At 45.3% G+C, this 15,922-nt stretch overlaps 1 protein-coding gene across 1 annotated transcript in view; it reads left to right on the top strand.

Annotated features, from left to right (window-relative positions):
- LOC311126986 (CUB and sushi domain-containing protein 3-like) overlaps window positions 1-15,922 on the top strand; it is a gene marked incomplete at both ends in the record, with an annotated part of 648,334 nt that overhangs the window by 437,621 nt on the left and 194,791 nt on the right. The window contains 2 exons of the mRNA XM_084158716.1: window positions 8,559-8,744; window positions 14,403-14,597. Of these exons, the coding sequence (XP_084014842.1) occupies window positions 8,559-8,744; window positions 14,403-14,597 (381 nt within the window). The remainder of the gene's footprint in view (window positions 1-8,558; window positions 8,745-14,402; window positions 14,598-15,922) is intronic.

The raw sequence follows: 15,922 nt of genomic DNA on the forward strand, positions 1-15,922 counted from the left end.
CTTTTCATGAACCGTCTATCTAATTAATTACTATTTCATTCTAGACACAATTATTACCTAATAATTGTCTAGTAACTAGTAATTACCTAGTAACTACCTAGTAATTATCTAGTAACTATTAACTACCTAGTAGCTAGTAATTACCTAGTAACTAGTAATTACCTAGTAACAAGTAATTACCTAGTAATTATCAACTACCTAGTAACTAGTAATTACCTAGTAATTATTAACTAACTAGTAACTAATTACCTAGTAACTATTAATTAATTACATAGTAACTAGTAACTACCTAGTAACTGGTAATTACCTAGCATCTATTAACAAGCTAGTTCCGGAATGACGAAGGCTTTGTAGAAGGAAGTGCAACCAGTCATAGATGTAAATGACTAGGATGACAACTAATATCCTGTTCCTTTATTTACAAGTGAGGTGATATAGTAGTAGAATATACCTTTATTTAAAAGTGAGGAGATATAGTAGTAGAATATACCTTTACTTAAAAGTGAGGAGATATAGTAGTAGAATATACCTTTACTTAAAAGTGAGATGATAGAGTAGTAGAATATACCTTTATTTAAAACTGAGGAGATGGAGTAGTAGAATATACCTTTATTTAAAAGTGAGGTGATAGAGTAGTAGAATATACCTTTACTTAAAAGTGAGATGATAGAGTAGTAGAATATACCTTTATTTAAAACTGAGGAGATGGAGTAGTAGAATATACCTTTATTTAAAACTGAGGAGATATAGTAGTAGAATATACCTTTATTTAAAAGTGAGATGATAGAGTAGTAGAAAAATGTATGCACTCACTAACTGTAAGTCGCTCTGGATAAGAGTGTCTGCTAAATGACTAAAATGTAAAATGTAGAATATACCTTTATTTAAAAGTGAGGAGATATAATAGTAGAATATACCTTTATTTTAAAGTGAGATGATAGGGTAGTAGAATATACCTTTATTTAAAAGTGAGGAGATGGAGTAGTAGAATATACCTTTATTTAAAAGTGAGGAGATGGAGTAGTAGAATATACCTTTATTTAAAAGTGAGGTGATAGAGTAGTAGAATATACCTTTATTTAAAAGTGAGGAGATGGAGTAGTAGAATATACCTTTATTTAAAAGTGAGGTGATAGAGTAGTAGAATATACCTTTATTTAAAAGTGAGGAGAGGGAGTAGTAGAATATACCTTTATTTAAAAGTGAGGAGATGGAGTAGTAGAATATACCTTTATTTAAAAGTGAGGTGATAGAGTAGTAGAATATGACTTAATTGTTTGTCTGAATAATGATTAAAACATCACGTCATGGACATCATACTCATCATATATTAAAAATATTGAACTGATACCTGTACTATACAGTGGCTTGCGAAAGTATTCACCCCCCTTGGCATTTTTCCTATTTTGTTGCCTTACAACCTGGAATTAAAATTGATTTTTGGGGGGTTTGTACCATTTGATGTACACAACATGTCTACCACTTTGAAGATGCAAAATATTTTTTATTATGAAACAAACAAGAAATAAGACAAAAATACTGAAAACTTGAGCGTGCATAACTATTCACCCCCCCCCCCCCCCCACCTTTTGCAGCAATTACAGCTGCAAGTCTCTTGGGGTATGTCTCTATAAGCTTGGCACATCTAGCCACTGGTATGTTTGCCCATTCTTTAAGGCAAGACTGCTCCAGCTCCTTCAAGTTGGATGGGTTCCGCTGGTGTACAGATCTTTAAGTCATACCACAGATTCTCAATTGGATTGAGGTCTGGGCTTTGACTAGGCCATTCCAAGACATGTAAATGTTTCCCCTTTAACCACTCGAGTGTTGCTTTAGCAGTATGCTTAGGGTCATTGTCCTGCTGGAAGGTGAACCTCCTTCTCAGTCTCAAATCTCTGGAAGACTGAATCAGGTTTCCCTCAAGAATTTCCCTGTATTTAGCGCCATCCATCATTCCTTCAATTCTGACCAGTTTCCCAGTCCCTGCTGATGAAAAACATCCCCACAGCATGATGCTGCCACCACCATGCTTCACTGTGGGGATGGTGTTCTCGGGGTGATGACATAGCGTTTTCCTTGATGGCCAAAAAGCTCAATTTTAGTCTCATCTGATCAGAGTACCTTCTTCCATATGTTTGGGGAGTCTCCCACATGGCTTTTGGCGAACACCAAATGTGTTTGCTTATTCTTTTCTTTAAGCAATGGCTTTTTTCAAGCCACTCTTCCGTAAAGCCCAGCTCTGTGGAGTGTACGGCTTGAAGTGGTCCTATGGATGGATACTCCAATCTCCGCTGTGGAGCTTTGCAGCTCCTTCAGGGTTATCTTTGGTCTCTTTGTTGGCTCTCTGATTAAAGCCCTCTTTGCCTGGTCCGTGAGTTTTGGTGGGCGGCCCTCTCTTGGCAGGTTTGTTGTGGTGCCATATTCTTTCCATTTTTTAATAATGGATTTAATGGTGCTCCGTGGGATGTTCAAAGTTTCGTATATTATTTTATAACCCAACCCTGATCTGTACTTCTCCACAACATTGTCCCTGACCTGTTTATAGAGCTCCTTGGTCTTCATGGTGCCCCTTGCTTAGTGGTGTTGCAGACTCAGGGGCCTTTCAGAACAGGTATATATATATATATATCCATTTAAATTACAGGTTGTAATGCAAAAAAATAGGAAAAACGCCAAGAGGGATGAATACTTTTGCAAGGCACTGTACAAAGCCACATTTAGATAAAGCTTTGAAAATTTAGATAGTTTTCCATTGAAAGCGCTCTGTAGTTCAGGTGTAGGCTAAATCTGTGTCTGGGAAACTGGCCCTAGGGGACACTCACATTCATACCTGGCTGCTGGTTATTATTTTTTTACCCCTAAATGTTCAGAAATAGAATGGGACCTAAGTATGGTACAAACTGGGTTGTTTAACCCCTCTGTGTTAATGCGGTGACTCAGATCTGACACTAGGAACTAATAAATGATACTATATCTCCTGAACAGCATTCTTTCATTTCTAAAATATCTTTGAAACCTTCTGCTTTTAGACTGCTGCAGAACTTTTGTTGCAGTAGAAATAGATGTAGAATCTATTTGGTCCAACCACAGAACTATAATTCAATCTCCAGAACCCTCTCTTCACAACCTTCAGTTTGTGCAGAATGCAGCTGCATTGGATCCTGACCAAATCAAGACATGTGGTTATCAATCCCATTGTTAGTCTCTCCACAGTCTTTATTGAATAAATATGTGGCACATTAATCCTTTTTAGTGTCTCACCATTAGAGACCTCCTTGTTAGACTGCTGATTATAAGGCACTTCTTTGAACTTGTCTTCATGAGTTGTTTTAGTTTCTCTTCATTGGCTCCCAGTTGAAAATCAGGGTGATTAAGGTACTTTTATTACCGTCTAAAGCCTTGCATCATGGCCTGGCTCCCAGACTCTGGCTCCTACTTATTTTACCGGTCTAATTGGTCCTGATAATCTCCCCAGCTCAGATATGGCTCTGTTGCTCTGCTGGCCTCAGTGTGTCAGAGAAAACAGAAGAAGGAAGAGAAGGGTGTGATGTCTTCTCTGATCTCTTCCTTACTCTTCCTTTCTCTGCGATCTCTTCCCTTCTCTTCTTTCCTTTCTCTTCTCATCTCTTCCTTTCTCTTCTCTTCCTTTCTCTGCTCTTCTCTTCCTTTCTCTGCTCTTCTCTTCCTTTCTCTGCTCTTCTCTTCCTTTTTCTGCTATCTCTTCCTTTCTCTGCTATCTCTTCCTTTCTCTTCTCTCCTCTCCTCTCCTCTCCTCTTCTACAGCTCCAGTCTTGTGTAACAATCTGTCTGTAGCTGTCAGGGAATTAGACATAATTGCTGTTTTTAAGTCCCTGATTAGTAAGAGCATCTTTCTAGCGTGGCCTGTGGCTGCTAATTAGACCATTTAGATGTATTCATATTTTAGAAATGGAATTGATTTACTTTCTTTGTACTTTCACTTTCTCATTGTGTCCCTCTGATTCAGGGGTTCTCAGAGTGGGATTCACGGAGGTACTGCAGGGGTCTGTGGCCAGATCTCAATATCTACATACAGTGGGGAAAAAAGTATTTAGTCAGCCACCAATTGTGCAAGTTCTCCCACTTAAAAAGATGAGAGAGGCCTGTAATTTTCATCATAGGTACACGTCAACTATGACAGACAAAATGAGAAAATAAAATCCAGAAAATCACATTGTAGGATTTTTAATGAATTTATTGGCAAATGATGGTGGAAAATAAGTATTTGGTCAATAACAAAAGTTTCTCAATACTTTGTTATATACCCTTTGTTGGCAATGACACAGGTCAAACGTTTTCTGTAAGTCTTCACAAGGTTTTCACACACTGTTGCTTGTATTTTGGCCCATTCCTCCATGCAGATCTCCTCTAGAGCAGTGATGTTTTGGGGCTGTCGCTGGGCAACACAGACTTTCAACTCCCTCCAAAGATTTTCTATGGGGTTGAGACCTGGAGACTGGCTAGGCCACTCCAGGACCTTGAAATGCTTCGTACGAAGCCACTCCTTCGTTGCCCGGGCGGTGTGTTTGGGATCATTGTCATGCTGAAAGACCCAGCCACGTTTCATCTTCAATGCCCTTGCTGATGGAAGGAGGTTTTCACTCAAAATCTCACGATACATGGCCCCATTCATTCTTTCCTTTACACGGATCAGTCGTCCTGGTCCCTTTGCAGAAAAACAGCCCAAAAGCATGATGTTTCCACCCCCATGCTTCACAGTAGATATGGTGTTCTTTGGATGCAACTCAGCATTCTTTGTCCTCCAAACATGACGAGTTGAGTTTTTACCAAAAAGTTATATTTTGGTTTCATCTGACCATATGACATTCTCCCAATCCTCTTCTGGATCATCCAAATGCACTTCAGACGGGCCTGGACATGTACTGGCTTAAGCAGGGGGACACGTCTCGCACTGCAGGATTTGAGTCCCTGGCGGCGTAGTGTGTTACTGATGGTAGGCTTTGTTACTTTGGTCCCAGCTCTCTGCAGGTCATTCACTAGGTCCCCCCGTGTGGTTCTGGGATTTTTGCTCACCGTTCTTGTGATCATTTTGACCCCACGGGGTGAGATCTTGCGTGGAGCCCCAGATTGAGGGAGATTATCAGTGGTCTTGTATGTCTTCCATTTCCTAATAATTGCTCCCACAGTTGATTTCTTCAAACCAAGCTGCTTACCTATTGCAGATTCAGTCTTCCCAGCCTGGTGCAAGTCTACAATTTTGTTTCTGGTGTCCTTTGACAGCTCTTTGGTCTTGGCCATTGTGGAGTTTGGAGTGTGACTGTTTGAGGTTGTGGACAGGTGTCTTTTATACTGATAACAAGTTCAAACAGGTGCCATTAATACAGGTAACGAGTGGAGGACAGAGGAGCCTCTTAAAGAAGAAGTTACAGGTCTGTGAGAGCCAGAAATCTTGCTTGTTTGTAGGTGACCAAATACTTATTTTCCACCATAATTTGCAAATAAATTCATTAAAAATCCTACAATGGGATTTTCTGGATTTTTTTTTCTCAATTTGTCTGTCATAGTTGACGTGTACCTATGATGAAAATTACAGGCCTCTCTCATCTTTTTAAGTGGGAGAACTTGCACAATTGGTGGCTGACTAAATACTTTTTTTCCCCACTGTATATACAGTTGAAGTCGGAAGTTTACATACACCTTAGCCAAATACATTTACACTCAGTTTTTCACAATTCCTGACATTTAATCCAAGTCAAAATTCCCTGTCTTAGGTCAGTTAGGATCACCACTTTATTTTAAGAATGTGAAATGTCAGAATAACAGTAGGGAGAATGATTTATTTCAGCTTTTTATTTCTTTCATCACATTCCCAGTGGGTCAGAAGTTTACATACACTCAATTAGTATTTGGTAGCATTGCCTTTAAATTGTTTAACTTGGATCAAACGTTTCAGGTAGCCTTCCACAAGCTTCCCACAATTAGTTGGGTGAATTTTGGCCCATTCCTCCTGACAGAGTGGTGTAACTGAGTCAGGTTTGTAGGCCTCCTTGCTCGCACACGCTTTTTCAGTTCTGCCCACACATTTTCTATAGGATTGAGGTCAGGGCTTTGTGATGGCCACTCCAATACCTTGACTTTGTTGTCCTTAAGCCATTTTGCCACAACTTTGGAAGTATGCTTGGGGTCATTGTCCATTTGGAAGACCCATTTGCGACCAAGCTTTAACTTCCTGACTGACGTCTTGAGATGTTGCTTCAATATATCCACATAATTTTTCTTCCTCATGATGCCATCTATTTTGTGAAATGCACCAGTCCCTCCTGCAGTAAAGCACCGCCACAGCATGATGCTGCCACCCCTGTGCTTCACGTTTGGGATGGTGTTATTCGGCTTGCAAGCCCAATCTTTTTCCTCCACACATAACGATGGTCATTATGGCCAAACATTTCTCCAAAAAGTACGAGCTTTGTCCCCATATGCAGTTACAAACCATAGTCTGTCTTTTTTATGGCGGTTTTAGAGCAGTGGCTTCTTCCTTGCTGAGCGGCTTTTCAGGTTATGTCGATATAGGACTAATTTTACTGTGGATTTAGATACTTTTGTACCTGTTTCCTCCAGCATCTTCACAAGGTCCTTTGCTGTTGTTCTGGGATTGAATTACACTTGCCCAAAGTACGTTCATCTCTAGGAGACAGAACGCGTCTCCTTCATGAGCGGTATGACAGCTGCGTGGTCCCATGGTGTTTATACTTGCGTACTATTGTTTGTACAGATGAACGTGGTACCTTCAGGCGTTTGGAAATTGCTCCCAAGGATGAACCAGACTTGTGGAGATCTACAATTGTTTTTCTGAGGTCTTGGCTGATTTCTTTTGATTTTCCCAGGATGTCAAGCAAAGAGGCACTGAGTTTGAAGGTAGGCCTTGAAATACATCCACAGGTACACCTCCAATTGACTCAAATTATGTAAATTAGCCTATCAGAAGCTTCTAAAGCCATGACATCATTTTCTGGAATTTTCCAAGCTGTTTAACGGCACAGTCAACTTAGTGTATGTAAACTTCTGACCCACTGGAATTGTGATACAGTGAATTATATGTGAAATAATCTGTCTGTAAACAATTGTTGGAAAAATGACTTGTGTCATGCACAAAGTAGATGTCCTAACCGACTTGCCAAAACTATAGTTTGTTAACAAGACATTTGTGGAGTGGTTGAAAAACGAGTTTTAATGACTCCAACCTAAGTGTATGTAAACTTCCGACTTCAACTGTATATCTATACACTACCAGTCAAAAGTTTGGACACACCTACTCATTCAAGGGTTTTTCTTTATTTTTACTATTTTTTACATTGTAGAATAATAGTGAAGACATCAAAACTATGAAATAACACATATGGAATCATGTCGAGAGTTTCAAGTTCCTTGGTGTCCACATCACCAACAAACTATCATGGTCCAAACACACCAAGAAAGTTGTGAAGAGGTCACAACAACGCCTTTTCCCCTCAGGAGACTGAAAAGATTTGGCATGGGTCCCCAGATCCTCAAAAAGTTATACAGCTGCACCATTGAGAGCATCCTGAACGGTTGCATCACCGTCTGGTATGGCAACTGCTCGGCATCCGACCGTAAGGCGCTACAGAGGGTAGTGCGTACTGCCCAGTACATCACTGGGGCCAAGCTTCCTGCCATCCAGGACCTCTATCCTAGGCGGTGTCAGAGGAAGGCCCAAATAATTGTCAAAAGACTCCAGCCACCCAAGTCATAGACTGTTCTCTCTGCTACCGCACGGCAAGCGGTACCGGAACACCAAGTCTAGGTCCAAAAGGCTCCTGAACAGCTTCTACCCCCAAGCCATAAGACTGATGAACAATTAATCAAATGGCCACCTGGACTATTTACATTGACCCCCTCCCCCCCACTGCTGCTACTCGCTGTTTAAGTGAAGTTTGGTTTGATTTAATTAGACAAATAGGCATCAATACTGGCTGTCTGATATGACAGGACATTTGTCTCAATGTAATGGCTACAGTTTACTGCTCATAGCTCTATTTCTCTGTGATGTGTTTATGACAGTAATCTGATTTACTCTACCAGTCAGTTCATGGTAATATTTTCCATATTTCTCTGTGATGTTTTTGTGTGTGAGTCTATATGTGTTTGTGTGTGTGTGTGTGTGTGTATGTATATATATATGTGTTTGTGTGTGTGTGTGTACATGTGTGTGTTTGTGTGTGTGTGTATATATGTCTGTGTGTGTCTTTGTGTGTGTGTGTATGTCTTTATGTGTTTGTGTGTGTGTGTGTGTGTGTGTGTGTGTGTGTGTGTCCCAGTCGTTCACAGAGAGGATGCAGAAGTTGATGTTTCTCCATCTTGTCTGTGATGATAAATGTTTCTCCCCAGCGTATCTAATCACTTTGCTATTCCGTCTCCTCACGGCTGCTCAGTGCCTGTAAGGAGCCTTGACGCACCCTCACTCTGTGTGTGTGCCTGTGTGTGTGTGTGTCTGTGTGTGTGTGTGTCTTCTGTGCCTGTGTATGCGCCTGTGTGCCTGTGTATCTCCCCCCTGCCTCCAGCTGTGTCGTGTGGCGTGCCCACTGGGCCGCTGAATGGAGGTGTGCAGGCGGTTGATTACTCCGTTGGCACACGTTTAACCTACTTCTGCAACAATGGCTTCAGGCTGTCCTCCAAGGATCTCACCACCACCGCCTGCCAGTCCGATGGCACATGGAGCAACCACAACAAAATACCCCGCTGCACAGGTAGGAGGGGAGAGGAGATGTCCTGCTGCTGGTACAGTACCAGCCTGTCTGTCTGCTTCCTTCTCTCTACACAGTACACTACAGTACCAGCCTGTCTGTCTGCTTCCTTCTCTCTACACAGTACACTACAGTACCAGCTTCCTTGTGAACACAGATAAAATAAATGAGTCAAGGTGGCAACAGTAAGGAACTTGGAGTACTCCACAGATGTGTGAAAGTAGATGAATGCATGCCACTTTAAAGCATCAAACAATAGAACTGGGTCTGTATGTCAGGGATGTCATGTCAGGGATGTCAGGGATGTCATGTCAGGGATGTCATGTCGGGGATGTCATGTCGGGGATATCATTTCAGGGATGTCATGTCGGGGATGGCATGTCGGGGATGTCATGTCGGGGATGTCATGTCGGGGATGTCATGTCGGGGATGTCATGTCAGGGATGTCATGTCGGCGATGTCATGTCGGGTTCATTCTTGTTTTGTCAAGTAAAGAAATAAAGAGCACAGAGGTGCTGACTAATGGAAGATAAATTAAACTGTATTCCTTTTTGGTGAAGTGCTGACTAATGGAAGATAAATTAAACTGTATTCCTTTTTGGCGAGGTGCTGACTAATGGAAGATAGACTAAACTGTACCCCTTTTGGCGAGGTGCTGACTAATGGAAGATACATTAAACCTGTATTCCTTTTTGGCGAGGTGCTGACTAATGGAAGATAAATTAAACTGTATCCCTTTTGGTGAAGTGCTGACTAATGGAAGATAAATTAAACTGTATTCCTTTTTGGCGAGGTGCTGACTAATGGAAGATAAATTAAACTGTATTCCTTTTTGGCGAGGTGCTGACTAATGGAAGATAAATTAAACTGTATCCCTTTTGGTGAAGTGCTGACTAATGGAAGATAAATTAAACTGTATTCCTTTTTGGCGAGGTGCTGACTAATGGAAGATAAATTAAACTGTATCCCTTTTGGTGAAGTGCTGACTAATGGAAGATAGACTAAACTGTACTCCTTTTGGCGAGGTGCTGACTAATGGAAGATAAATTAAACTGTATCCCTTTTGGCGAGGTGCTGACTAATGGAAGATAAATTAAACTGTATCCCTTTTGGCGAGGTGCTGACTAATGGAGGATAAATTAAACTGTATCCCTTTTGGCGAGGTGCTGACTAATGGAAGATACATTAAACTGTATCCCTTTTGGCGAGGTGCTGACTAATGGAAGATACATTAAACTGTATCCCTTTTGGCGAGGTGCTGACTAATGGAAGATACATTAAACTGTATCCCTTTTGGCGAAGTGCTGACTAATGGAAGATAGACTAAACTGGCGTCTCTCCTAGTTTCCGTAGTATTTGACCAAAACTCCTGTTCTATTGTTGTGTGTGTGGTCCCACATTGCTCTAATGTGAAATGATGAAACAATAGAATTGGGTCCATATATTTACACGATCATGTGTGTTCTTGTTTCTTTGCTGTATTCTTTGTATATACATTTTTGTGTCTTGTCTGGGTTACTGTTAAAGCACTTTGTGACAACTGCTGTTGTAAAAAGGACATTCTAAGGAAATATGATTAATTGATGTGATTGAATGAATATTTATCGTGTCCCACAGAGGTGGTGTGCCCCAGTCTGGGATCTTTCTCCATGTGTCACGGATTCAGCCGAGGCTGCTCCTCCTCCTTGCTCGGGCAGGCTTCGGTGTCCGTCGTCCCCGGAGTACTAGCTACTGCCGATCGATGTTTCGGTGTTTGTCTTGTTTTGTCTTTATTGTTTACACCTGTTTCCCATTATGTTGAATTGTATTCCCTATATTACCCCCTGTGTGTGTGATTGTTCTTTGTCATTCCGGCAGTTGCTTTGTGTACGGGTATTGTGTTTTCCTCCCTGTTTGGAGGTTTGTTGTTTTTGTACGTTATTTACTGTGTTCAGTAAAATTACGTTGCCAGCCGCTCTGTGTCCTGCGTTTGACTTCGCTGACCGCATACACGTCGCGTGACAGAATCACACACCAAGACATGGAGTCAGCAGGAGCGGCGGTGCCAGCTGGATCAATGGAGGAGCGCGTAGCACAACAAGCGGCCATGATCCAGGCTCTCGGCACCGCCATGGAACGGGTGGTGAACACCATGGAGCGATGGGAAAGAGGAGGTTTGCCAACACCTCCTCCGACGATACCACCACCATCAGCTATACCCATCGCTTCACCTCCGGGGTCCAGTGGGATTCGGCTCTCACTCCCGATGGCTTATGATGGCACAGCGGCCGTGTGTCAGGGTTTCCTGCTCCAAGTGGAACTCTACCTGGCAACCATCCACCCGGTGCCCTTGGGATACGAGAGCGTGTCCGCCCTCATCTCCTGTCTGTCCGGCAAGGCGCTGGAGTGGGCCAACGCCGAGTGGGGGGGAATAGACACCGCTACAGTCAACTATGCGGAGTTCCTACGCCACTTCAGGGCGGTGTTCGATCATCCCCCAGAGGGGAAGGCGGCGGGTGAGCGTCTGTTCCACCTCAGACAGGGGAAGAGGAGCGCGCAGGAGTTCACACTGGACTTCCGGACTCTGGCTGCCAACGCGGGATGGAATGAGAGGGCCCTCATCGACCACTACAGGTGCAGCCTGAGGGAGGACGTGCGTCGGGAATTGGCCTGCAGGGACACCAACCTAAGCTTCGATCAGCTGGTGGACATGTCGATTTGCCTAGATACCCTGTTGGCTACCCGCAGACGTCCGGAGTCGGGCCGTCCATTCCATCCCCCAGCACTTCCAAGCCGAGCCCTATGGAGCTCGGGGGTGCTGGTGCTAGGGATCCCAGGAGAGAGACCAGGAGAGAGGCCGTCCCCTGCACCAACTGTGGCCGCAGAGGACACACTGTGGGTCGGTGCTGGGGAGGGTCTCCTAGGAATCGAGGCAGTAGGCAGCGCACTGATGAGTCATTCCAGGTGAGTAAGCACCCAACTCACCCAGAGCACTCTGTTGCACATATGTGTATTAAAGTTGTGTTTCCCGAGGTTTCTCCTCACTCCCAGCATAAGGCGCTAGTAGATTCAGGCGCAGCTGGGAATTTTATCGATCGCCGGTTCACGTATAAGTTAGGGATTCCTATTGTACCAGTTGATGTGCCGTTCCCCATCCATGCCCTAGATAGCCGCCCTTTGGGGTCGGGATTGTTTAGGGAGGTCACAGCGCCACTTAAGATGAAGATGCAGGAGGGCCATGAGGAGATTATACGGTTATATTTTATTGACTCTCCTGCGTTTCCCGTGGTGTTGGGGCTTCCCTGGTTAACATCTCATGACCCCAACATTTCATGGCAACAGAGGGCTCTCAAGGGATGGTCTGATCAGTGTGTCGGGCGGTGTGTAGGTGTTTCTGTAGGGGCAATGACGGTGGAAAGCCCGAACCAAGTTCCCACCATGCACATTCCTCCTTAGTATGCCGATCTGTAAAAAGAGGGCGATTCAATTACCACCTCATCGACAGGGGGATTGTGCGATAGACCTCCAGGTAGGCGCTGCGCTTCCTCGTAGTCATGTGTATCCTCTGTCTCAGGAGGAGACGGCGGCTATGGAGACATACGTCGCCGAATCTCTGAGACAGGGATACATACGATCGTCCACTTCCCCTGCGTCCTCGAGTTTCTTTTTTGTGAAGAAGAAGGATGGGGGTTTACGCCCGTGTATTGATTAACATGGTCTCAATCAGATTACAATCAAATACAGCTATCCTCTCCCTCTGATTGCTAGTATGACGGAGTCATTACACGGGGCGCGATTCTTCACAAAATTGGATCTCAGGGGCGCGTACAACCTGGTGCGCATTAGGGAGGGAGATGAGTGGAAGACAGCATTCAGTACCACCTCGGGTCACTATGAGTACCTCGTCATGCCATACGGTTTAATGAATGCTCCTTCAGTCTTCCAATCGTTTGTGGACGAGATTTTCCGGGATTTGCATGGACAGGGTGTAGTGGTGTATATTGATGACATTCTAATATACTCCGCTACACAAGCCGAGCATGTGTCCCTGGTGCGTCGGGTGCTTGGTAGACTGTTGGAGCATGACCTGTATGCGAAGGCGGAGAAATGCCTGTTCTTCCAGGAGTCCATCTCCTTCCTGGGACATCGGTTGTCCGCGTCAGGGGTGGAGATGGAGATTGACCGCGTTTCAGCCGTGCGTAATTGGCAGACTCCCATCACGGTGAAGGAGGTGCAGCGGTTTTTGGGTTTTGCCAATTACTACCGGAGGTTTATCTGGGGCTTTGGACAGGTAGCAGCTCCCATCACCTCCCTGCTAAAGGGGGGCCCGGTGCGTCTGCAGTGGTCGGCTGAGGGAGACAGGGCGTTTAGACGTCTGAAGGACCTGTTCACCTCGGCTCCGGTGCTGGCACATCCGGATCCCTCTTTGGCGTTCCAAGTTGAGGTGGATGAGTCCAAGGCGGGGATCAGTGCTATACTGTCTCAGCGCTCAGGCACGCCACCAAAACTCCGCCCTGCGCTTTCTATTCTAAGAAGCTCAGTCCGGCGGAGAGAAATTATGACGTGGGGGGACAGGGAGCTGCTAGCGGTGGTTCAAGCCCTGAAGGTGTGGAGGCATTGGCTTGAGGGGGCTAAACACCCTTTTCTCATTCTGACTGACCATCGTAACCTGGAGTACATCCTGGCAGCGAGGAGACTGAACCCTCGCCAGGCTAGGTGGGCCATGTTTCTTACCCGATTTGTATTTAAGCTCACTTATATACCAGGGTCACAGAACGCTAAGGCAGACGCCCTGTCCCAACGATATGACACAGAGGAGAGGTCCATTGAGCCCACTCCCATACTTCCGGAGTCGTGTCTGGTGGCACCGGTGGTGTGGGAGGTCGATGCGGACATCGAGCAGGCGTTACGTGCCGACCCTACTCCCCCACAGTGTCCAGAGGGACGGAAGTACGTCCTGCTCGAGGTTCGTGATCGACTGATATATTGGGCTCACACGTCACCCTCCTCTGGTCATCCTGGTATTGGTTGGACAGTGCACTGCCTTAGTGGGATGTACTGGTGGCCCACTTTAGCTAGGGACGTGAGGGATTACGTTTCCTCCTGCTCGGTGTGCGCCCAGTGTAAGGCGCCTAGACACCTGCCCAGAGGGAAGTTACAACCCCTACCCGTTCCACAACGGCCGTGGTCTCACCTATCGGTGGATTTTGTCATGGACCTTCCCCCCTCCCAGGGGAACACTACGATCTTGGTCATTGTAGATCGGTTTTCTAAGGCTTTCTAAGGTTTTCTACTCCCTGTCTCTCATTGGTTATTGTGTGTGATTGTTCTTTGTCATTCCGGCAGTTGCTTTGTGTACGGGTATTGTGTTTTCCTCCCTGTTTGGAGGTTTGTTGTTTTTGTACGTTATTTACTGTGTTCAGTAAAAGTACGTTGCCAGCCGCTCTGTGTCCTGCGTTTGACTTCGCTGACCGCATACACGTCGCGTGACACCATGGACCATGGGTTTACTATTCTTGTGTTTGTAGTCCCACAGTGGTGGTATATGAAGGGTTACATTTCCCTAGCCCCATCCCTCAGCTATACACCAAAATAAGTGGTGGAGCTGCCATTTCTTGTTTTTTCCAATCCCAGACTGTAGCTTTAATATGTTGGTTTCTTCTTGTGTTTGTGGTCTCACAGTGGTGGTGTGCCCCAGTCTGGGCTCCTTCTCTCTGGACCACGGGAAGTGGACGATCATCAACGGTTCCAGTTATGAGTTCAGAACCAAGATCATCTTCAGCTGTAACCCGGGTTACTACCGGGTCGGCCCCGCTCACATCCAGTGCATGGCCAATGGGGCGTGGAGCTGGCGGAACGAACGACCTCGATGCAGAAGTGGGTGGTGACGTTTTAGAACTGCTCCAGTCTTGATGAAGTCTTTGTTGTATAGATCTTTCTATGTTGTCATGGGAACTATTGTAGGACAGCCTTGAATAGATTCAGATATTTTTGCCTTTAAATAGGGTGTGTGTGGGGGGGGTGAGAGTATTGAATAAATATTGAGCCATTCAGTAATGTCCTCCCCTGTCTTTCTCTCTCTCTCTCTGCGCTCCCCTGTCTAACTCTCTCTCTCTGTTCTCCCCTGTGTATCTCTCTCTCTCTCTCTCTCTCTCTCTCTCTCTGCTCTCCCCCATCTGTCTCTCTCTCTCTGCTCTCCCCCATCTGTCTCTCTCTCTCTGCTTTCCCCCGTCTGTCTCTCTCTCTGCTCTCCCCCGTCTGTCTCTCTCTCTGCTCACCCCTGTCTGTCTCTCTCTCTCTGCTCTCCCCCGTCTGTCTCTCTCTCTCTGCTCTCCACTGTATCTCTCTCTCTGCTCTCCACTTTGTCTCTCTCTCTCTCTGCTCTCCCCCATCTGTCTCTCTCTATCTCTCTCTCCCCCGCCTCTCTCTCTCTCTCTCTCTCTCTCTCTCTGTCTGTTTTCCCCTGTCTGTCTCTCTCCACTTTCCCCCGTCTCTCTCTCTCTCTCTCTCTCTCTCTCTCTCTCTCTCTCTCTCTCTCTCTCTGCTCTCCCCCATCTGTCTCTCTCTCTCTGCTCTCCCCCATCTGTCTCTCTCTCTCTTGCTTTCCCCCGTCTGTCTCTCTCTCTGCTCTCCCCCGTCTGTCTCTCTCTCTGCTCACCCCTGTCTGTCTCTCTCTCTCTGCTCTCCCCCGTCTGTCTCTCTCTCTCTGCTCTCCACTGTATCTCTCTCTCTGCTCTCCACTTTGTCTCTCTCTCTCTCTGCTCTCCCCCATCTGTCTCTCTCTATCTCTCTCTCCCCCGCCTCTCTCTCTCTCTCTCTCCTCTCTCTCTCTCTCTGTCTGTTTTCCCCTGTCTGTCTCTCTCCACTTTCCCCCGTCTCTCTCTCTCTCTCTCTCTCTCTCTCTCTCTCTCTCTCTCTCTCTCTCTCTCTCTCTCTCTCTCTCTCTCTCTCTCTCTCTCTCTCTCTCTCTGTTCTCCCTGTCTGTCTCTCTCTCTCTGTTCTCCCCTGTCTGTCTCTTTTTCTCTCTCTGTTCTCCCTTGCCTGTCTCTCTCTCTCTGTTCTCCCCTGTCTGTCTCTCTCCACTTTCCCCCGTCTCTCTCTCTCTCTCTCTCTCTCTCTCTCTCTCTCTCTCTCTCTCTCTCTCTCTCTCTCTCTCTCTCTCTCTCTCTCTCTCTCTCTCTCTCTCTCTCTCTCTGTTCTCC

The sequence above is a fragment of the Coregonus lavaretus genome (genome assembly GCF_964263955.1).
Source record: "Coregonus lavaretus genome assembly, chromosome: 3".
Taxonomy (NCBI): Eukaryota; Metazoa; Chordata; class Actinopteri; order Salmoniformes; family Salmonidae; genus Coregonus; species Coregonus lavaretus.